The sequence below is a fragment of the Corapipo altera genome, unplaced genomic scaffold (genome assembly GCF_003945725.1).
Source record: "Corapipo altera isolate COAL_440 unplaced genomic scaffold, ASM394572v1 180, whole genome shotgun sequence".
Classification (NCBI taxonomy): Eukaryota; Metazoa; Chordata; class Aves; order Passeriformes; family Pipridae; genus Corapipo; species Corapipo altera.
In genome coordinates, this window is record NW_020884915.1 from 2,626,490 (window position 1) to 2,648,702 (window position 22,213).

Consider the following 22,213-nt stretch of genomic DNA (forward strand, 5'->3'; position numbering starts at 1 on the left):
AATTAACATGACCCAGGAAGAAACAGGATGAAATTCTTTAATTCCTGCTTCACCTACTCGACCTAAATTCAAAGAGTTCAGCTGCTCTGTAGGTGCTTGGAGGATTTGGGCTTAACATTGGAAACTGCAGGACAAAAAGGTGAACTGAAGGGGTATCACCTGAAATGAGAGCAGAGGGAAGGGCTGCCTGGAGTCTTTGCAGGCTCCAGCCTTGGAGGTGACAACAGACAAGTGGAGGAAGGACATGGAGCTGCTGGAGAGAGTCCAGAGGAGGCACCACAATGATGAGAGGGCTGGAGCAGCTCTGCTGGGAGGAAAGGCTGAGAGAGCTGGGATTGTTCAGCCTGGAGAGGAGAAGCTTTGGGGTGATCTGACTGTGGCCTTCCAGGACCTGAAGGAGCCCTCAGGAAAGAAGGAGAAAGACTTCTGGAGTGACAAGGACAAGAGGGAATGGCTTCAAACTGACAGAGCAGGTTTAGAGAAATTCTTCCCTGTGAGGGTGGGGAGGCCCTGGCACAGGTTGCCCAGAGAAGCTGTGGCTGCCCCATCCCTGGAAGTGTCCAAGGCCAGCTTGGACGGGGCTTGGAGCAACCTGGGCTGGTGGAAGGTGTCCCTGCCCGTGGCAGGGGGTGGAACTTGATAGGCTGTAAGGTCCCTTCCAACACAAACCATTCTGGGATTCTATGATTCCCTGATCAAACCCTCGGCAACCTAATCCTGAATCTGAATCCCTCTGATTCAGCAATCCTGCAGTACCCAACAGATCATCAGCATCTCACAGTCTTAAAAGGATTCATGACAATAATGTGTGACTGTGCTAGAAAATAAGAAAACCCATTCCTACCTCTGAGCCTATTGCTTGATCCCCTCCCACAGTCCATATGCTTAATCCCAATGGTTATCACTCCTCAAACTCTGCTTTCAATCCCTCATAAAGCAACTAAATTAGCAAAGGTTCGCTGCTGCCTGCATGCAAAAAATAAATTAACTAAGTTCTCAAAATATTTAAAAAAACAAGGCCAAAAACAGAAAATCCACATCAATTCCTCAGGTCCCTGACAGGGGCTCCAGAAGAGCTGGAGAGGGACTTTGGACAAAGGATGGAGGGACAGGACGAGGGGGAACGGCTGCCCACTGCCAGAGGGCAGGAGATTAGATGGGATAGTGGGAAGGAATTCTTGGCTGGGAGGGTGGTGAGGCCCTGGCACAGGTTGCCCAGAGAAGCTGTGGCTGCCCCATTCCTGGAAGTGTCCAAGGGCAGGTTGGATGGGATTTGGAGCAACCTGGACTAGTGGAAGGTGTCCCTGCCCAAGGCAGGGGGTGAACTGGATGATCTTTTAAGATCCCTCCCAACCCAAACCATTCTCACTGTGAAGGGATTACACAGATCTTAATTACAAAGTTCTTGCTGGTGTTTAATGAGCACATCAAAATTAAATTCTCAAAGAGCTGTTATTTGGTTTTACTTGGCCAACTTTTCATGGGAAGGACATCAATGGAAATACCAATATACAGGCAACTGCCCTAAAATGTAAAGTTCTGGCTGTAAACTTTGTAAGTACAGAGTTATTCTGGGGAGAAAACCCAGAAAACCAAAGTATTTATCACAGATAGAATTTTCCTGTTTATAGTCGTTCACAAAAGCAGCCCATCACAAAACCTCTGCACTGGAGGAAGAATTTGAGACAGGCACTGAACGTGGAAAAACCCTGACCCAGTGTTCCAAATTTAACAATAGTGTAATTAAGAGAAGCTTTAGGATGTCCTGCTCAGGTGTGTGAGGCCAAGGTTTGTGCTGCTGGCATTATATAATGGATTTATCTCTTGTTTCTGTCAGGCTTCTTCACAATTGTCAGGCTCTTGAAAAATATTATTATATTATCTAGGAAAAAATGCTTCTGAAGCAAATAATTCTCACCTCCGTGTGTAACAGCAGGAGAACACAGAGTCCTGGATAATTAAGTTAATGGAGTTATTACAGGGAGGCTTATGGGACAAAACCCAAGTTTGAAAGAGAAAAGAGGCACATGGCACAGAGGATATTTCAGGAAAAGGTCATTTGGAGGGAGGACACCTATAGATACTGAGGGACAGAAATAGCACTGAGCAAAACAGGATGTCAGAGCTGTGACAGGTGACAAAATCAAATTTAGGAGCAAAAGACCTGGAAAGATCTTCAGCTCTTTAACAAAACTATCAATAATTCCTACAAATATGGAATTCTTCCTGAATTTAACCCATGCAAGTACTCAAGGCCAGGTTGGACAAGGCTCAGAGCAACGTGGGATAGTGGAAGGTGTCCCTGTCCATGAAATGAGATGATCCTGAAGGTCCCTTCCAAACCAAACCAGTCTGGAATTCACCAAACCAGTTTGGAATTCTGGGAATGAAGACTGATGGTGATTAATGTTTGATATCAAGAGTAAAAATAAAGTGAGCTACAGCTAATTTAGAAGGATACCTTAAAAAATTAAAGAATAAGTAGTTCTTTAATTTTTAAAGAAATTTTAAGAAAAATTAAATAATGAGAAGAAAAGTAAAGAATTGTCTTGTTACTGCAGCATAAACAGGTATAAACTGAAACCTAAGTTTGCAAGCACACAGATTATTTGCCTGAAGGGAACTGGTCCATTAAAACACCTCTAAAGCTGGATAAACTGATCTTGAGAGACACCAATCAATTATTCTGCAAAATTTACACTTCCAAATGCTGAAATAACGTGGATGTTTTTCATGCAGCCTCTTTATACCCTTCAGAAGTAAAATATTTCATTTGGATGTTAAAGGCTGAAAGCCTGAGCTGAAAATGGCAATAACATGGGGTTTGTCAGATGGTCTGGAACTAAGATGCTTTTTTTCTCTTGAGGTCTGTCTTTAATAGAAATTGGTTATGTAAAAAGTTACTCTGCTCAGCAAAGGGTTTTTATAACAACTTCTCTCTTGCAGCAATTTCCAGCAGCTCTTAAGAGCTCCCCTGCAAGAATAACTCTTGAAAGAAGTCAAAATGAACTCTGGCAGTGCCAGAGCTGAAAAGGACTTTTTTTTTTCCCCAAAAAATTTATCCTGAGAAACAAACCAGCCAAATACTGCCCTTTAAATGAGATTTAGAGAGTTCTTAGAAGAGTATCTCCTTCCTTCTGAGATTTCCTTGCTGTGTCACCAACAGCATTTTTGTGCTGGGACATTCCCGATGGACTGATCTCCCCATCTCCCCACTGAATTAATGCTGCACTTCTCTAAAATCTGCTTTTTGCCAGCTAAAGTGCACACAGGAATGTGTTATCAGTGAAGACAACACTGTTCTGTCATCAGCAAGGAGGGATATTAATCAGTAGGGTCAGAATGTGCTTCTGCAGGAACACAATGCCCAACAGCTGCCTCCTGCAAAGTCAAGATTCTCCACTTCCAGCACAGAGCTGGGAATTTTTAAATTATCTTCTTTGATTTCAAATGGTTTTTTAGTCACTAAAAACACAATGCTGGGCAAAATACTTTCTATATTTGAACTCTTACCTAATGTATCTCTCTTCCCTTCTGTTACAAAGTTTATCCAAATAACTCTACATCACTAAAATGCTGACACTTTTGCTAGGGATGGATTGAACAGTTAAACCAGGCACCAAACTAGGTACAGGCTGATGCAAAACCAACCAAACACTAAACTAGGCACAGCTAGATGCAAAAAGCCCTCACACCCTTCCAGCATCCCTTTCTTTGGCTTCCCTGGAAGTCCTTCCAGACAGACTCATAAGGTCTTAATAAAACCAAGCACAAAATTGTCCTTATCCTTCTCCCAGCATGTTTGATTCCTTCTCCTCCACCCTAAGAGGAAAATAAGCCCTGCCTAAGTCAGCAGATGGTATTAGAGGATATTCTGTGCTCAGTTTACAAAGGCTGTGCACCAACATTTCCCATTAATTTCCTCTAAAATGGCTTTAAGTGTTCTGTACTAGATCCTTACTCTTTAGGCCAGACAGGGGTAGTAGTAACAAATCTTTTAAAAACTCTTTTGGGATGAGCTCCACTGGGAGCACAAGGCCTGGGGAAGCAGATCTCACCTCTCCAGTGGTTTGTGCCCAGCAAGGAAGGGCAGAAATAGCTCAGAAAACACATTTATTACTAATTCAAAGCGGATTTAAGTCCAGGAACAACAATTTCACATTAATGATGAAGGCAGCCAGTGCAAAGCCCAAGACCCCTCAGCTGTGGGGGTGGAGCTGTGCTGAGGGAACCTCTCAAGTGCCCAACAGCCATGAACTGCTATGTTTAAAATATCCAGCAAAAGGCAGGGAGGAAATAAATGAACCCTAGTGTCTAAATTCCCTTAATTTCACCCTTTTCAATCCATCCTCTCATATCCAGGGTCCCCCTAAAATGGGGTTGGACTAGAGGACTTTTGAAGGTCTCTTCAACCCAAAATATTCTGTAATGTGATGCACAAGATGGGAAAAGCCTCAGTGCAGAATGTGGCCAGAGGTTGCTGCACAAACCAACCAAAACCATCAAGTTCCAGGGTATTTCTGAGGGGCCCCAATTCCATTTCCACCATCAGACAGAATTTTTCCTGAATTTTATAACATGTTTCTTTTGATTTATAAGGTTAACTCAAAGCCCTCTGTAGCATCCTGGTGGAATGGGGATTGTAATTTCATCTTGATTATGGTTCTTAATTGCTGGCAGGATTTTGTAGCCAACACAGTGTTTAGAATTCAGGAGGGGGATTTTAGAGCTTCAGCCTATTTTTTAAATGCAAGGCTGCTCTGCAAGAGAATTGCTTTTTAATTTCTTTATTTATTCTCCCACACATGTATACGACTCTATACATATGACAGTAGCTTGGTGATATTTGGTTTAATTTACTGAAATTAATCTATTTCAGGGTAAAACTGGCAAGAAACAGGTCAGGTAAAGAAACTGTCCAATTGCTTATGGCCAACCCATCAGCTTTTCCAAAAGCACAAGGATGCAACGCCTGGCTGGCTGCTCCCAGGGCACCCAGACAGCAGGGAAAATCAAGCCTGGAAGCCCTCAAAGATCATTCCTCCCCAGGAGGAATTATTCTTCCCATAATCCTCAAGGCCCTCCTAACCCGCAGGAAAAGCTGAACAATCTCATTCTCACTTTTCTTTTGCACAATGTCCTTTTTTTGACCCTTCCCTTTAACTTAAACATTTATTTTTTTACTCCAATTTCTGAATTAAACACTTGGATGCTGGGTTAATTGAAATATTTTTATCATCACAATTAATAACTGAATGCTTTTTTCTTTCCCATTTCTAGCGTGGAATTGGATTTTAAACAGCAAGAAGACAAACTACAGCCAGTTTTGAGAAAACTTCATCCCATTGAGGAAACTCAGGTTGCACCTTTGCCTTATTCTCAGGAGAGCTACTCCTCTACTCCCAAGCAAAAATCCAAAACTGAATCAAAAAAGCATGGAAGATGGAAACTCTGGTTCCTTTAACCCAAGTGTGGAGTTCAAGGCCTTCTTTGAAAAATATTTGGAGTTTTATCCATCATCTCTGACAGGATCTTGGTGGATCGAGGAGGGTTCCTGGCCAACGGCAGCGTCCAGTTCTCACTGTATGTACCAAAAAGGCCTTTGTACCTTTTGGACTCACCGGAGCAAGGGGTCAGGGAACACCTTGCCCACTTTTATTTGCAGTTTGCCAATGTGGGATGTAAAACCTGAATGGAAATTTGGACAGAGATGGAAAGCAAAACTATCTCCCCCTCCCTCAGATCTGAAAGCATCACGTTCTAACCTGTTAAACCGTAGGCTCCTCCCGTCCGCTCCGAAACATCACCTTGTTTTAAAGCCTTCTGGGGGGTAGGTGGGAAAAACAAAAAACAAGCAAGCCTTATGTTTGCAGTGGTGTCAGTTTTACAGATCCATGTTGATTGGGGAGTGCAGTTTTCAGCACAGAAATCCTGGACAAAGCACAATTTTTTCCCGTGGCCCGAGGCCACGACGCCCCCGAGCCCTGACTGTGTGTTCCTGCCTTCATGCGACGCAGACTCCAACCAAGCTCTCACGTTTCCACACCATCTCTGATTTAGCTGTGTCCTCATCACCAGAACAACCAGTTTGTTGCTCATCTCCAGAAACTTCCCAAAATCAGGACAGGCCTTTAACCACACCAAGCTCACAGGGTCAAGGCTACAGGACAATCTCGATGTCACTTTTGGTACCCAAAAGGTCTAAACGACACATTCTGGCACAGGAAACCAAACCCAACCCCACAAACAGAACAATCATAATCTGGATTGTTGGCATTTGCCATAATTTAGTATTTTTTGTAACAGTCTTTGGAAAACCTCTCCACTATTACAGAAGGCACCAAGAAATTTCTAGTCTGCAGCACGTGACGAAACCTGCTTGGAAAGGAGCTGGAATTTTAAATGCTATTTATTTACTAAGCTTCTCAGATGGGTTTCCCAACTTATTATAATTTATATCTCAATCTATTAATTGTACTTGCTAATTGATACACACTTAGGGGAGAGATGTGAAGCAGTTTTTTTTCCCTAATATTATTTTGGTTTTCCTTTTTTAAATGGCACTTTAAATTTCGCTCTGACTTATAAACTGCAGCATTTTCCTTTAAGTGTTTGCTACTGTCATTAAACTTGCATCTAAAATGACCACGGGTGGAAAAATTCCTCATGTTAGAAGGGGCCAGCGAGTGGGAATCTTGCTGTCTTTTGTTCTGGGGGATTTTTTAAGGATTTCAGATAACTTGAGTGTCATGTGACAAACTGGGGTCTGAAATTGCATCACCTGTAGCAGCTTTAAGGTACTAATTCCTCAGCCTTTAGGTGGAAGAAATGTGATCTTCAGTTTGCACACACTAAAAGTGCTGGAAGGGTTTTCCTTGACACTATTTTTCCTCTTAGCTCAGCAGCCAATCCATTACTACAAGGAAAATGGAGGAAAATAACTGGGTTGTTTTTCCCCAAAAAAGAGCAAGAAAAGGAAGTTAAATTGGGAATGCAGATGATGTCCATGGCCAGCCCAAAATTAATTTCAGTCTGTTTTAATGGAATAAAGGCACCTTTGCAGTACAACTTCAAGAGGGCTACGAGTTCTTGCACAGAAACAAGTATCCTGGAATCCTTTGGTGGAAGTTGAAGGATTAGGAAGAGGTGATCCTGTGTACCAGGAAGGAAGTGCCATTGTTTCACATGGAAAAAAAAAAATGTGTTTCATGTATTTTATATCGGTTTTAATTAAAAATATAGAACTGTTTACATGACAGCCCACCTGACATGGTTCAGAATATTTCCAAACTAAAAAATACTATTTTGTTTTCTCTAAGGTGAAAGAAATCTCAAATACAGACAGAACAAGGAAAACACAGCAGTATCCGCTATTATTTTAAAATAATGTTAATAATTCATGAACTCTTCCATGCTCACATGCCTAGTGTTGGGTTTTTTAAAGAAATTAAACCATCTCTCCATGGCAATCAGTTCCAAAATCCTTGTAGTGTCACCACCTCAGTAGCTTTGCCCATGAACCTGTTTGTGCGTGACACCAAACCTGTTTCCGTGTGGTTATCGACTCATCCGGAGCTTCTGGAATCCCGGAAAACAAGAGAGGGAATGACAGACTGGTGAAACAAAGAGCTGAAAGGGAACGTTCTCATGGCGTGTGCTGTCCATGTCCAGGCTATTTTCTTAAAGAAGTTGCAAATTTTTAATTTTTTACATTTTTTTAAAAACTGGGAAAAGCAAACATCCATCGAGTCTGGCTTCCCACCCGGCATCTCGTGTCCTCTCCTACCTTCCCATGTAATTTGTAATAAAATGTTTTTGCAAGTGTGTAAAATGTATCATATTGTATTGCCTTTAGAATCACTCAGGCTCAGGTTAGATAGACACCAAGAGGAAAAAAAAAAAACAAACCCAACCCTAATTCTTTAGAGCTTTTAGTTAAATGTGACTGACCAGGTTGTTTTCGCTCTCCTATAGAAGATCTCTGAGGTTATGACAAGGAAAATGCGTTTTTACTTCCAGTGTGGCTTTGCTGCATTCACTGACAGTCCCCTGCACTTCATACACTGATTTTCTATCTGCACTTCTCCCATTTCCTGCTTCAAAATACTTTTTAGCCAATAAACACTGCAGTGATTTTATATCCCTTGCGATTTGAGTCCGTAATTTCCACGAAGCAACAGTTCCATCCTTTGGTTTAGAACTCTGAGGAAACACCATCCCCGTGAGTAGCCCTTGGTTTCTTAAAGATTAAAAATCACTGTAAAAAATAGTTTTAAAAAAAAGTCAGGATAAACTGAAAAAAATCATGATTAAAACTGGAAAATCCTACTGTGGGTACAGAGTGTTTGTTTTTTCTTGCCTGAGATGCAAAACTACCATCCCTGCCTTTAATCTCACTTGATGTTTTAAAGGTTAATTACTTTTCCAAATCAAATAGGGTCATTTTTCACGGACTTTCCAATCTGCTGTTAGATTATCCCGGTTCTTTAGGATCTGGGTAGCAGCACACATCATATGTATGGAATTTAACTGGATTGCCACTGAAAATCCACCAACACAATCCGGGAAAATGAAAGGAACGGCATGAAAAATTTTCATCTTTCAGCAACCACAAAATACATCTGTGGTTCATTAAAATAAAGGGAGAGCTACAAATTTGCTGGTCATTTGATTAGGAGGATGCAGCTTCTTCCCATAAATGTTGGTAGGGAATGGTCTCTACCCATCACTGCATCGGTGAGGGTTTGACAACACAAAAAAAAAGCAAAGCCATCATCCAAATTCCCCCTTCACCTGCTGTGAAATTTAGTTTGCAGGATGTAATATCAAATGATTTTGAAAGAGAAGAAAAAACATGTGATTCAATAAAACAAAGTATTTTCACACTGAAGAATTCCAGTGAAGAAATGAAGTTCTCATCTGCATTTTGGAATCCATTAACCCTGAACTAGACAGATTTTAAGGCACAGAAAGATAATTTACAAACAGCTTCAACTCCTAAATAACTGTAGCCTCAGAACTCTCTCCTGTGACTCTCAGTAATTCATATTTTATACAGATTTGTTCTTGTATTTTACTGCCTTTCAGAAAGGCCTCCAGCCTGGAAGGTGCCAAGAGATGGACAATCCACCACTGGATTGACTGATTATTTGTCCCGAAGTCACTCCCCCCATCAGAGCCACACTCTCTACTTTAGTCCTGCCTCCAGCCTCTCTTCCCTGTGACCCGTGTCACCTGCTTCACTATCACCAAGGGCCACCTCTACATCTCCTGCACAGGGACCTCAGATGGCTTCTGCATCTCACCACAAATCCCTGTATTTGCTGATGACTTCTGCACCATTTCTGTCCTGGTTTCACCACATCCTTGTCCTCAAGCGCAGAGTAGGTAAAGAAGTGACATGGGAAACACTCCACCCATCAGCAAAGCCATCAAGGCCTCTCCTGTCCACGCTTCCTAGTCATATATCCCGAGAATATCCAAAATAGGATTTTTTTCCCTGATCTCAGCAGGTTTTCACACTGACTTTGTTCCCCACAGACCACTACGTGTTCAGAGCCTGTTCTTCAGGACAGACTTTTGGGAGTTAAAATCCCAGCTTGGTTTGGGTAATTGAATCACAGAACCATGGAATGGTTTGGGTGGGGATCATCCAGTCCCACCCTCTGCCACGGGCAGGGACACCTTCCACTAGACCAGGTTGCTCCAACCTGGCCCTGGACACTTCCAGGGATGGGGAGTCCACAGCCTCTGTGAGCCCTCTTTGCTCTTACCTCTACAAGCTACATTTTTTTCTGTACCAAAATGGAATTTGATTTGTTCCATCATGCAAAGGAATCAAGACTCTATTCACTATCACCATTGCACAGATCTGTCAACTAAAAGTATCTTCCAAAAATTACACAGAGCAATTCAAAAACCCCACCTGGACATCACAGGATCACAGAATCACGAGTGTTCTGGGTTGGAGGAGACCTCCGAAGACCAGCTCGTTCCAACGTCATGGGACACCTTCCACTAGACCAGGAAATTTCCTTTTTAAAATTAAATTGTTCAGGAACTACCTTGGTTTTCTTGGCTTTGTAAATGAAGCACATTCCAGGCTGCTGACCACAAGGAGGATTCCCTTTGGACCCACCATCGTTGCTGGTTAGCCCTGATTTATTGAAGGAGGACAAGTTTTGCCTCACACTGAAGAATGCTGGAACCCAACATTCTTCAAAAAAGGTAAGGAAAGGGATGGTTTAAAATCATCCTTCCAGAGGCTCAAGGATCTTGGCTCAATTTACTTTTTCTTCAGGCAACACGTCCTTCAGCAAGAAAGACGTGATTTTGTTCAAGGTGACTTCTCACTGTGCCAGGAGCAGGAGCAGCTCGAGGCAGGAGCAAAATTAACCTCAAACAGGCAGCTTAGAGCAGCAACCTTGCAGGAGACAGCTCAGCACCCACAGCCTGCATCCTGCTCCTCCCTCCACCAATAATAATAATAAATACACATATAATAAATACAAAATAACACAGAACCTTCTGCTCAGCAAACAGATCAAGTAAAAACCACCACTGAGGTTTCCAGAGGAAAAAAAAAAAGTCTAAAACAATGAGGATTAGAAATTGTCTTGCTACCAAAATTATGGTCAAATCAGATATCAAACTATCAATTATACCCTGTTTTATTTAATACCTAGTTCTTCTCCTTGCAGTTGGTCTATATGATTTCAAGGTAATTCTCTTTTGGAGGTATATGAAAAAAACAGCTTATTTTATGTAGGAATTTACATTTAAAGATTCCAAAAAACAAATGTCCGAGGCCAAAGGAAACTGTTGGAGAATCTTCCAGTTCAACACTCTAAAAAAGGCACCTCCTGTCATCAGACATTTTCACTTGAGCACTTAAATTCTCGACATTCCTCCACTGCTCATAAACTGGATTATGCAACATCAGGTTTTGGATAAAGATGGTATCACTGAGGATGTTTCCAAGGAGAAAACATGCAGTTTTAGGACACCAATACAATTAAATTTATAGAATAAACAAATTGTTATGTCCTGTATTTTACTTCTTTTCAAAAAGTTATCATTACTTGTACTTTGCCTCCAAGATCCTCTACTTTTAGAATTCCTTCCTCTTACTCTTCCTGAAAGGTTAATTCTCTACTATAAGTTCCAGGTAAAACTAAAAACAGAAAAGTCAACCTATCATTTCAACCCAAATCTGTTTCAAGGGAAGTCAGGTTATGCTTCCTAATTATGACAACAGTGTGACTGGTATCAGTCCTTCCTGTAGGTATTCAGAACATCATAATTCAGGGCTCTATTCTTCAATAGTTTGAATACTGTCAGCTTGGTTATCTCAGTCAAAAAAGGCAAGTAAATGCTTGTAATGCAGTAACAAACAGCCAAGTCTCTCATTTCCACCCTTCTCAGCTGACTAATTACCAACAATCCATCATCTTGGTGAACACAGATATCTCAGATCTGGCTCATCACCTGCCCACAGATACTTTTCAAGTATTTTTTTCTCCCCCTGTGTCAGCAGGGGGGAGAAAATGAGCAGCCAGTGTTTTCCAGCTTCCCGAGCGCACAGACAGTTACAGGAGGTTTTGATTGCTTTGGGTCAGCTGGGATTTAAATCCTATTACAGGCAGGTTCCCAAAGATGTGACAGAGGTATTTCAGTTTCCATCAGGAGACACTTACAATGAGCTCGGAATCGCGTCCCATGGAAATAACTGTTCTGTTCACCGTCCTCAGTAGGTTCTCCATGATTATCTGGACGTGTCTCTGTGTTGGCCCCTAAGGAAAGAGAATAAATTAGTGGTAACTACATACAACAGACACCAAGACAACTGAACTTTAAATCCACCTGTCCTGTGAAAATTAATCAAAACATCACTTGCTGTTGATCAAAAGCAGAAAATTAAGTCTCCCACTTCAACGAAGTCTATTTTATTAACACATGTTACTGATAAATTAACATGTACTGGTACAGTTTCAATGAAAAGCAAGTCCCTGGAAATACAGCAAAGCCTATGACATTAAGTTACCTATTAATTTTCTTTTCCCCAAGTCCTTTTTCCACCATCAAAACCCCACAGGCATTACCAGATCAGAAGGGGGCTGTTCTGCAACAGCTCAATTAGAAGAGAAAAGCAAAGCAAAACTTTCATTAAGGAACTGCCCATTTCAGTCAGTTGTTTCAAATTAGTATTTCTGTATTAGGAGCAATCCACCACTATTTTTGAAAGAGTTGTAAAATGAAATATTTACTGCAACCAGGTTTTAAGGACAAGCCCAGAAACCCTGTGCAGAATGATGGGCAAAACCCAAAGTCAAAAACACAACAAGGAGAAAGAAACAGATGAGCTTTGCTCCCATCTTTTACTTTATATATGAAAAATGTATTTGAAGACTGATCCCTCACCAGTACAAATACACACAGGTACTGGTCCTGGAGCCAGGAACAGCCTGGGAGATGGTGGAGCTGCAGGTGAGGTCCCACCATGGAGAAAAATGCAGCCAACAAAGAGTGACAGGAGCAGCCAAGCTGCCAAAACCAAATTCCTTTGTAAAACAACTCCCTCTCTGAAGCAGTCACACAGAGCTGCTTTTAAAAAAGCAACAAAATCAGAGCAATCCCAAAAACCACAGCCAAATAAGACGCCAGATACGATGTGAGTGGCTGACCCCCGAGGTCCTTTCCAACTGAATTAGTGTATGATTCCACACAGGAATGAAGGCTCAGGCAGCAGCAGCAGCCCAAATTTTAAGAGAGCATCAAATCACCGCAGCTCTCCAGCAAAGCACTGATATTTGTATGTTAGCTGAAGTCAAGAGAAGGCAAAAAAAGGGACTACTATGCAAAAAAAGGGACTTTTACACATGCTGCATGTCTGTGTACCTTGTCAGGAACAATACATCTCAAAGCACATTTCCCAAAATGCTCATGGGGGAATACAAAAACAAAACACCAAAACAAAACGTTTTCCACCTGGCAGAGGCCACACACCACATAAGGGGAAGGTTGAGCTCCTAAAAATACCTATTTACTCACTGTCTAACCAGAAAAGCTGTACTGGATGTGCCTCAGAAACAGTCAGTGCTGTATTGGATGTGTCGTGTGAGATGTCACACTGCCCATCCTCATCCCTGGATACAGAAAAGAGCTAGAAGAGACTGCTTGAGGGGGTATATTTAAAAAATAAAAATAAAATCCAAGCCATCAGGAGCTACCTGCTCAATTCATCTTACTGAGATCACTGAAGTGCTGATCATCACAGAACTGTGCAATACTCACCACGTCTTTTTTGTACAGCACTTCCAGGATGTTACTCAGCAACTGGCAACAAGCCTCCAAATCTTCTTGTCTTTCCAAGTGATACTTGAGCTGGTCTGTCATGGTTGGCAGCAAGATTTCCCTGCAGTCTGCACACAAAACAAGAGGTTACATACACAGCTTTCTGTAACTCCAGAGAGCTGCCTGAACGTGCTTCAGTGCTTATGTAAGACACAAAAATCAGGAAAAAGAAGGTAAATTCCAGATTTCCAGCCACCTGCTTTTCAACCAAAACCTCACTTCACCTTAGAAACTTCTGCCTCTGAACTCCTCCAGCCTTTGACCACTCACTCCTATCCACAAAATATCCCCTTCCTTCCTCACGTACTCAGATTGTTCTTACATACCAGGAATCACCAGGTCTAAATTAAGTACTAATTACCCATATAAATGTGAACCCAAGGAATGGCCTGGTTCAGTGATCTCAGCCTTGTACCTCTGTATTTGTAAAACCTCAGTCTAAGCTGTTCCCTCAGTCTTGGACTGACATGGAAAGAAAAGAGCAAATTAAGCAAAACTCCACAGAGCAGGGGAGGGGAAGGGGAAAGGAAGAACTTCAGTGTCCTGTTGCACAGAACATGCCTTTGCAAACCCGAGAGGTGAATCAATCTTTAGTAACCTAAAAGGACCCTAATTAGAGGTTTGAGAGTGTTTCACGTCCCTGCTAAGCCCCACTAGCAGAGAGGGCAAAGATCAATTTAATATCTGCAGCATGAAGAAGGCAGAGCTGCAGCTGTGTCACCTCTGAGCTGGACTGCCTGGAGTCAGCCCTGATCAATGGGGGAGGGATTCAGATTGAATTTCTGAGAAAGGGAACACTAATTGATTTGTCACAGTGCTTTGTCTGGAGTTACACAACCCACACAAACAATCAGTTCCCTGCGGTGGACTTGACAAGGCTCCTCAGTTCCCACCTCTGCCTTCCTCAGCATCCACCTGGGAGCACCTGCTGGTTATAAAACAGGGGAATAAAACCAAGTGTCAAGGTGTGCTGGGCACTTGAGAGAAAGATCCAAGTCTGAGGAGGAGCAGCTGAGGGAGCTGGGGGGGCTCAGCCTGAAGAAAAGGAGGCTCAGGGGGGACCTTCTCACTCTCTGCAACTCCCTGACAGGAGGGGGCAGCCAGGGGGTGTCGGGCTCTGCTCCCAGGGAACAAGAGTCAGGATGAGAAGAAACAGCCTCAAGCTGGGCCAGGGGAGGGTCAGGTTGGATATTAGGGAAAATTCCTTTCTGGAAAGGGTTGTCCAGTCCTGGCAGAGCTGCCTAGGGCAGTGGTGGAGTGCCCATCTCTGGAGGGATTTAAAAGCCATGTGGATGTGGCAGCTGGGGACATGGGGTAGCGGTGAACACGGTGGTGGGGCTGGTTGACAGTTGGACTTGATGATCCTAAAGGTCTTTTCCAACCTAACCAATTCTATGATTCTATGAAATCCTTTTTAAGAACAAACAAACAAAGCCACAAACCAACAAAACCAACAGCCAGAGGACCCTGCAAGCACCAAATCTGTGAAACCTTTCTGAAGATAACATGGCACTCAAATTACCAGTGGAACTTTTATTGTAAGGAGAAAACACTGATATAGAGCTTACTATGAAGTAGGGAAAAAGGAATAAATATTGCCAATGGGAAAGTCAGGTCTAAAATCAAAAGGTAATTTCATGATACTCAGCATCTGGGCAGGTAAGAAATAAGGTTGCCCACAGAAGTTGTGGTTGCCCCATCCCTGGAAGTGTCCAAGGCCAGGTTGGACAGGGCTTGGAACAACCTGGGCTAGTGGAAGGGGGTGGAACTGGAGGGTCTTTAAGTTTCCTTCCAACCCAAACAATTCCATGATGCTCTGATTTTTGAACCAATCCAGTGCTATGGAAATAGCCTCTAGGGGGACACGAGATTTTCAGTGCATCTTTGCTACAAACTGTTCTATACAACATTGAGTTGATCAACTGTATGTTGATTACTTGGCAGTCCAGAGGAAGAAAGGCAGGCATCAGCCTGCCTGTCACAACCCCCTTCCAGCCCTGATTAATGGGCAACCTTGATAAATGTATAATCCAGAACATCCTTCTCTTGTTCCCAAGGCAGCTCTGGAGGCAGCTCCCGAGTGTGATGCACAACGATTACAGACAACAATAATTCCATATCTGTTCCATTGCACAAGTCCAACCCGTGGTGATTAATGTCAGGGAAATGGGCAGTGGGAATCAAATATTAATCTTCATAAAAAGGATGCTCAGGAGGAATTATCAACATAGGAGCACCCAAGCAAAGACTTCACTGAAGCAGTGACACAGGAACTGTGCTGAAGGTAAATACACGCAATAAATTTGTGTCAACTGAAAGGTATCTCTTTTGGAGGACACTGACAAATGCATTTCTTTATTTTATGGTTCATTTAGTGGCCAAAGAAATTAAACCAGTGCTCAGTAACTTCATTTCCACTACACAGCATGGAAACAGAGATGTAATTTTGGTCATAATTAAACAATAAGAACTCTTATAAATGCTATCTGCTGCCTACCAATATTTAATAGACTAAATTTCCTCATGGAGAAATCCCTAGATTTTCTTTTTCAGACAACAGCAGCTCCACAGCTCACTTGGTAATCAGCTGGAAGTCATTTGGAAAACAAAGCAGCAGAGAATCCAAACAACTCTATAGGACAAAACAAATCAGACAAATCACTATTTACATAATCCAAAATCTTGATGTTTGCAAGGATAAGACACTTTATTTAACTCCCAACCATGAGCACTTACATGTGTAGAACTGAAAATATGCATTAGGTTATTATAAAACTGTTCCACACTCTTATATTGTTATTTTATATGCTATTAATTGTGGTAGGGATAAATATCACCTAGTTATACATGCATTTACTTCTATATGGAAACATGTAATTGTTTTATATAACTACTACATATTCATATTTATGTTTATATATAGAGATACATAAATTTTTAAATTGTATTTTACACCTTTTTTTTTTTAAAGATACACAAACCTCAGCACCACAGTCCATTCTCATCCAAGGTCCCAAACTCCTCAGATTTCACACTGAATCATCCATCACTCAACATCCTTCCAGCCTCATCCTTTAGCAAACTGTTCCACACACCCACCCCTCTTCACCCTCAAATCCTCCAAGCTTCACAAATTCATATATTTTTGGATTTTAATTCCTCTGGAGACACAAATAAGTCTCCCCTGACCTCTAAAAATAGAGAATTAGAGCATTTTTCTCCATCAGAAATCTACTGGTGAAATTTTCTGTACATTTGCCAGCCCTCCATCAATTCCACAATCCTGTAGAGCATATTGCTTTTAGAAAAGAAAATCTCATTTCCACAACAGGATACAGGATTAGTTGACTACTTATATGGAAGTATTCCCTATCAGTTTGAAATTCCTGAATCAATGGGAAGGAGGAGAGGGAGTAAACTGCATTTTAGTCATGAACTCAACCCACAGAGCAAGGGAAAGAAGAAGCTAAATTTAAAAAGGGCTGTGGCTAAGGGGGTTAATTTATTTTCAAATGAATTTTAGTGTTTATGAAAGGTGCCCAGCACAAGTGGCTCTTCAGACACGAGCTCTGGAGAGAAGGACCATGATGATGAATTACCATGAGAAGATCTGAGGGCTGGAGCCACTCTGCTATGAGGAAAGGCTGGGAGAGCTGGGGGTGTTCACCCGGAGAAGAGAAGGTTCCAGGGAGACCTGAGAGCCCCTTCCAGTGCCTAAAGGGGCTCCAGGAGAGCTGGAGAGGGACTTGGGACATGGGCCTCAACTGACAGGATAAGGGGCAATGACTTCCCAGTGCCAGAGGGCAGGGTTAGATGGGATATTGGGAAGAAATTCTTCCCTGTGAGGGTGGTGAGGCCCTGGCACAGGTTACCCAGAGAAGCTGTGGCTGCCCCATCCCTGCAAGTGTCCAAGGCCAGGTTGGATGGGGCTTGGAGCAACCTGGGCTAGTGGAAGGTGTCCCTGCCCATGGCAGGGGGTGGAATGAGATGGGCTTTAAGGTCCCTTCCAACACAAACCAGTCTGATTCCATGATACCAGTGGCGAGAGAAGCTTTTAAGAAAATAATCTGTTTATTGACACAGAAAAAAAACCCCCATACATCCACGAGAATCATGGAATCCCAAAATGGTTTGGGTTAATAGATGTGCCTGGAATCCCCATCACAACCCAACTGAAGTACATCAGATTTAAGAAGTTTTTAACAGGCAGTGACAGGAAAACCCCTGTCAGGAACCTCCTGGTAAGATCTAATAGCCATTAAATATCTCTGCTCTGTCAGCAAACCTGGCCTGAGTTCAGATTAATCACCTTCCCCTTAAAACAGATTCATTTAAATTTCTCAGGAGCTCAATAATGTTGGACTACACCATTCACTGCACCCTCAACAGCTGGGTGTGAGTCAGGTTAAAAACACAAAGCAGCCACACACAACTTCTCCTTCCAGCTCAAAATTAAACTGGTTGAATAAGGGAAGTCAGAGATTAGTATGGTAAATGCATGATGTGCCTTTCTTAGGAGTGTGTTTTATAGTCATAACTTCTTGTTTTATCTTAGTTATCTCAATTTTCTCCTACCCAAGACAGTAAAGAATGATACCTTTTTTTACTGATTTCTGCCCCAAAAATCACTGCAACCTAAGAACAGTCAGGAGAAGGGAAAATTACTACACAGAGAGCTGAGAATTAATGAATCAAAGGAATAACACTGATGTGCAGATCTACAAGAGCAAACATTGATGCAGTCTTGGAAACATCAGTGCCATTTTACCCAGGCTCTGAGAGCAGCAAACCCATCTGCATTCCTCTACTTTATTCCTGCAAATCCAACCCCATTTATGGGTTGAATAATTTCAAAAGATCTCAAAAGTGAAGATCAAGTTTGGACCTGCTGTTTCTGCCAAATTTCTATACTCTCAAGCAACAAGTACGTGGTGACACAATTGGCAGACTCTGGTTTTCAGCTTCATTCTTACCTCATCACCACCTGACCTGGTATAAGCCCAGTACCAAGCTAAACCACCAAGAATATTTCTTTACACTGGAATCAGAAAAGTTTATCAGCATTTTGCATCATGTGGTCCCAGCTTTCCTCATCAAAGCATCCCTTCAAATCTTCTTTCTCACTGAACCATCGCCCATTTGCTCCCTCATTAACTCTCCTTGACAGCACAAAAACACTTGGTGAGGTATCTGCACTCAGGTAGAAAGAAGAATAAAAGGTTTCACCCTAAATGAGGAAATCTGCAGGACAAGTGCTTGAACTTATCTTTCACCAGCCCACTAATCGAAAAGCAGAAAATAACAAAGCATGGATGGAGAAAATAATAAAACACGGATGAACAGCACACTCTGAAAGGTTTATGTGTTGTTTTACTTCAGCCAGGGAACAGCTTCAAGGGACAACATGATGCTTCAGACATAAAGCACATCAAAAACCTCCATTTCCCCCACAGAACTTTACTGAGCACAAAAGCTGAATTAATAGTTTTGATGAAACCCACAGCAGTTAAAGCTACAACAGAGGCCAAGGACATGGTTATTTAGAGCCCTTTTAAAATAACAAATTCCAAGTTCTTGCTTTCAGTTCTTTTATGATCTGTAACCTACAGTGTCAATTGGCATTTCCTCACGTTCAGGCTGGATGGGGCTTGGAGCAACCTGCTCCAGTGGAAGGTGTCCCTGCCCATGGCATGGGGTGGAACTGGATGGGCTTTAAGGTCCTTCCAACCCAAACCATTCTGGGATTCCATGATTTTAACTCCTGCCTTCTAAGGGAACACCCTTAACGTGTTCCAGAACCCCCTGTGATGGCGGGAAGGACAAAGCAGCACGAGCAGAGGTCTGGGGACACTGAATAAAGCCACGAATTGGTGGTGATACGGGCCCCACTCACCGTGCTGTGTGAAGAGGTCGCTGTGGACAATCTCAATCAGGCAGTAGAGCTTCTGGATGGTCAGTCGGCTCATGGGGACATTGAGGATGAACTCAGTGAAGAGCTTGCTGCACACACAGGGAAAAGGAAAAACACATTAAACTCTCTCCAAAAATACATAAAAAAATCCAGTAGCAAAGGACAAGATACACAACTTCATATTTTTGAACAAGCAAACTCAGTGTTTTTGAGATGTAGAAGAGTTTGACAGGAAAGTCAGAGAAACATGAATTGCCTTCAACACATTTGTTTGGGTTTTGATGCCTTTTCTTCTGCCCCCTCCCTTCTATCTCAGTTTTACACCTTTCTCCCACGTTTCAGATTTCCAACTTTGATTGTCTCTGCTTGCCCTCAATCCTCACATCCATGATTATACACTCCAAAAATTAAAAAGTGACAATTCATCTTACAAGCTACCAACAACAAAAATAAATAAGTAAATAAAGCCCAGCAGCACACACATTTTAGGATAAGGTACCATCACACTCATCAGCTGAGCTCCCACGTAACACTGAGAAGACTTTTCAGTAATTTTGCATCCCTTCCTAAAATCTTGGGGTTTTTGGTTTTCCCGTTAAGCCTTCACTTCTAATTCAATCTCAATTTAAATCCTCTCAGTATTTAACTGTAATTTGGATTTGTAATAGCACAGAAGAACTGTAGTTTGGGGTAAAACAGGCAAAGTCCTGGTATTTTCATTTGGTCTATTTTCCCCGTACTTTTGCTATCACAAACCAAAGTTAGTCCAGAAATTCCATAAAAATGTACTTCCCAGGCCCAGAGGAGGTATAAATGGACATGTAACACAGTTGAAAGGCAAAAAGAATCTAAATGCCAGGTTCTTCAGGCCACTGAAATGTTAGACTGAGATTATATTTATCTATTTCATTTCTATTTTACCTTTCTTTTCCTCATTTTGACATATCAAACCACAGAAATAAAACCAGACAATATGGAGAAGGGTTTGTGCAATCAAATTAAGCTAAAAAAGGGTTTTATTCAATTCAAATGCCTTGTAGTAGCACATGAAAGATAAACTATTTTTATCTCTTAAAGTTAAAAGTTCTCCTGAAATAAGAGCTTTTATTTGGTTTCTCCATTTTTTTTTAATTAAACATCTTATTATTCTTTTTATTTACTAACAACATTTCTGTGTTTATGAGCTACTGAAACACTGACCCAGCAACAGGATTAACTGAATTATTTATTATTTATTATTTACATTAAATTTATACTTGAAAAAGTGAAGTTTCATAGTGGCAGCTTAAGAGTTTTGATGGCAGTTGCCTGATTGATAATTCTTGCTGTGTCATATTGTACTGCAAAGTTTCTCAGACATTTGTCAAACCTTGATGTCATACTTTAAAAAAAGATTCTTTTTGTAGCCCTATAATTATTTGTAAGGAAAAAAAATAGGGTATAAACCCAAAGTAATAAAATTTCTCAGATGACTGTATTATAGAGAGAGATTTAAATATGTATTAGAAAAATAAAGATCTGTATGAAATTCAGATTTAATGAACTCCACTCACCTGAGCTCCTTTGGATCAAACACTAATTTCACATCATTGACAATAGCTGGTAAGTATTTAAGTGCTGCCCCCTAAAAAAACCCAAAAAGAAATAAAAAAAAGACTGAAATTAATGTCTTTTAAGGGGATGGAAACTGCAAGAAGAGAATCCATGTATGAGTAGGTTGCTTTGGTTTCACTGAACCCTTGTGGTTTGGCCTCAAGCATATTTTTGGGGGTAAATCAGTTAAACCGAAAAATCAATGAAAATTAAACTCTTAAGTTTAACAGATTTAAAAGAAGAGCCATGAAAGGTTTGTAAACTGGGAAAACTGACAAGTTACACCAAAATTAGGGACTTAAAAGCTCCTTCCAACATGTTACAGATACCTTTTGGTTCTCTAATCCCTTTATTCCCATCTCCTGTCTGGCACCTTCCCACCCTCCTCACCAGCCAGGCTGCAGTTGTTTGGGTTTAATTTTCACTCCACTACTTAAAAATTAAGCAAAAAGGCATAATTATCATCTTTCCCTGCAGAAAATTTTTGGTAGCCACTCATGGAACTGCAGCTCTTCCTAATTTTCCCCTTGAACTTGCAGCTGCCCCTCCATTTCACACCACAGAATTTCACAAAGAATTCAGAAGATGCAAAGAGATGCTTAATATTTTAACTCTTCATAGTAATTTTAACTCATTTTGCCTTTCCATGTTTTAGGAACAATTAGTCAGTATTTATTTATTCCTAGAGCAAACATTGTCTTACAAGCACCAAGAGCAAAAATCCAGCAGTTAAAAATTCCTGCCCAGCAATTTCATGCAAGTATGTCAGAATGCACTTTGGGTTAAAGAATAGCGAATAAACCTTCAGTAATATTCCAGATAAAAATCACTTAGTCTGCACAATCATTTTAAAGAGATGAAGTTGGGGGGGGGGGTTGTTTCTTTATATTTTTAGTGACTTTCCTCAAGTTCTTGTGTGCACTGAGCACCAGACTAAGAAAAAGCCCACAGTAATTCAAATATAAACCACAACAGCCAGACTTATACAATAACCTTTGTATTTGGTTGATAAAAATCAAACAGTTTGATTAAAGATGTATTTTTGCCTCAAAAGGGGGAATGATTCATTCCTTACACAGGGGCCAGAGGAGGCCACAGAGATGATCCAAGGGCTGGAGCCCCTCTGCTCTGGAGCCAGGCTGGGAGAGCTGGGGGGGGTTCACCTGGAGAAGAGAAGGATCCAGGGAGACCTGAGAGCCCCTTCCAGGGCCTAAAGGGGATCCAGGAGAGCTGGAGAGGGACTGGCAACATGGGGGGCCTGAAGTGATAGGACAAGGGGCAATGGCTTCCCACTGCCAGAGGACAGGGTTAGATGGGATACTGGGAAGGAATTCTTGGCTGGGAGGGTGGTGATGC

At 41.7% G+C, this 22,213-nt stretch overlaps 2 protein-coding genes across 3 annotated transcripts in view; one reads left to right on the top strand and one right to left on the bottom strand.

The window, feature by feature from the left end:
- The window catches only part of INSYN2 (inhibitory synaptic factor 2A), a 41,908-nt gene extending 34,834 nt beyond the window's left edge, over positions 1–7,074 (top strand). The window contains exon 4 of the mRNA XM_027655184.1: positions 5,281–7,074. Within this exon, the coding sequence (XP_027510985.1) occupies positions 5,281–5,464 (184 nt within the window). The 3' untranslated portion in view covers positions 5,465–7,074. The remainder of the gene's footprint in view (positions 1–5,280) is intronic.
- Positions 1–22,213, bottom strand: part of DOCK1 (dedicator of cytokinesis 1) — a 280,476-nt gene that overhangs the window by 184,209 nt on the left and 74,054 nt on the right. For both annotated transcript variants that reach the window (XM_027655183.1, XM_027655182.1), the window contains exons 24-27: positions 20,818–20,888; positions 19,247–19,353; positions 13,294–13,421; positions 11,697–11,792 (exon numbers count right to left, since the gene is read on the bottom strand). In XM_027655183.1, coding sequence (XP_027510984.1) covers positions 11,697–11,792; positions 13,294–13,421; positions 19,247–19,353; positions 20,818–20,888 — 402 coding nt within the window. The remainder of the gene's footprint in view (positions 1–11,696; positions 11,793–13,293; positions 13,422–19,246; positions 19,354–20,817; positions 20,889–22,213) is intronic.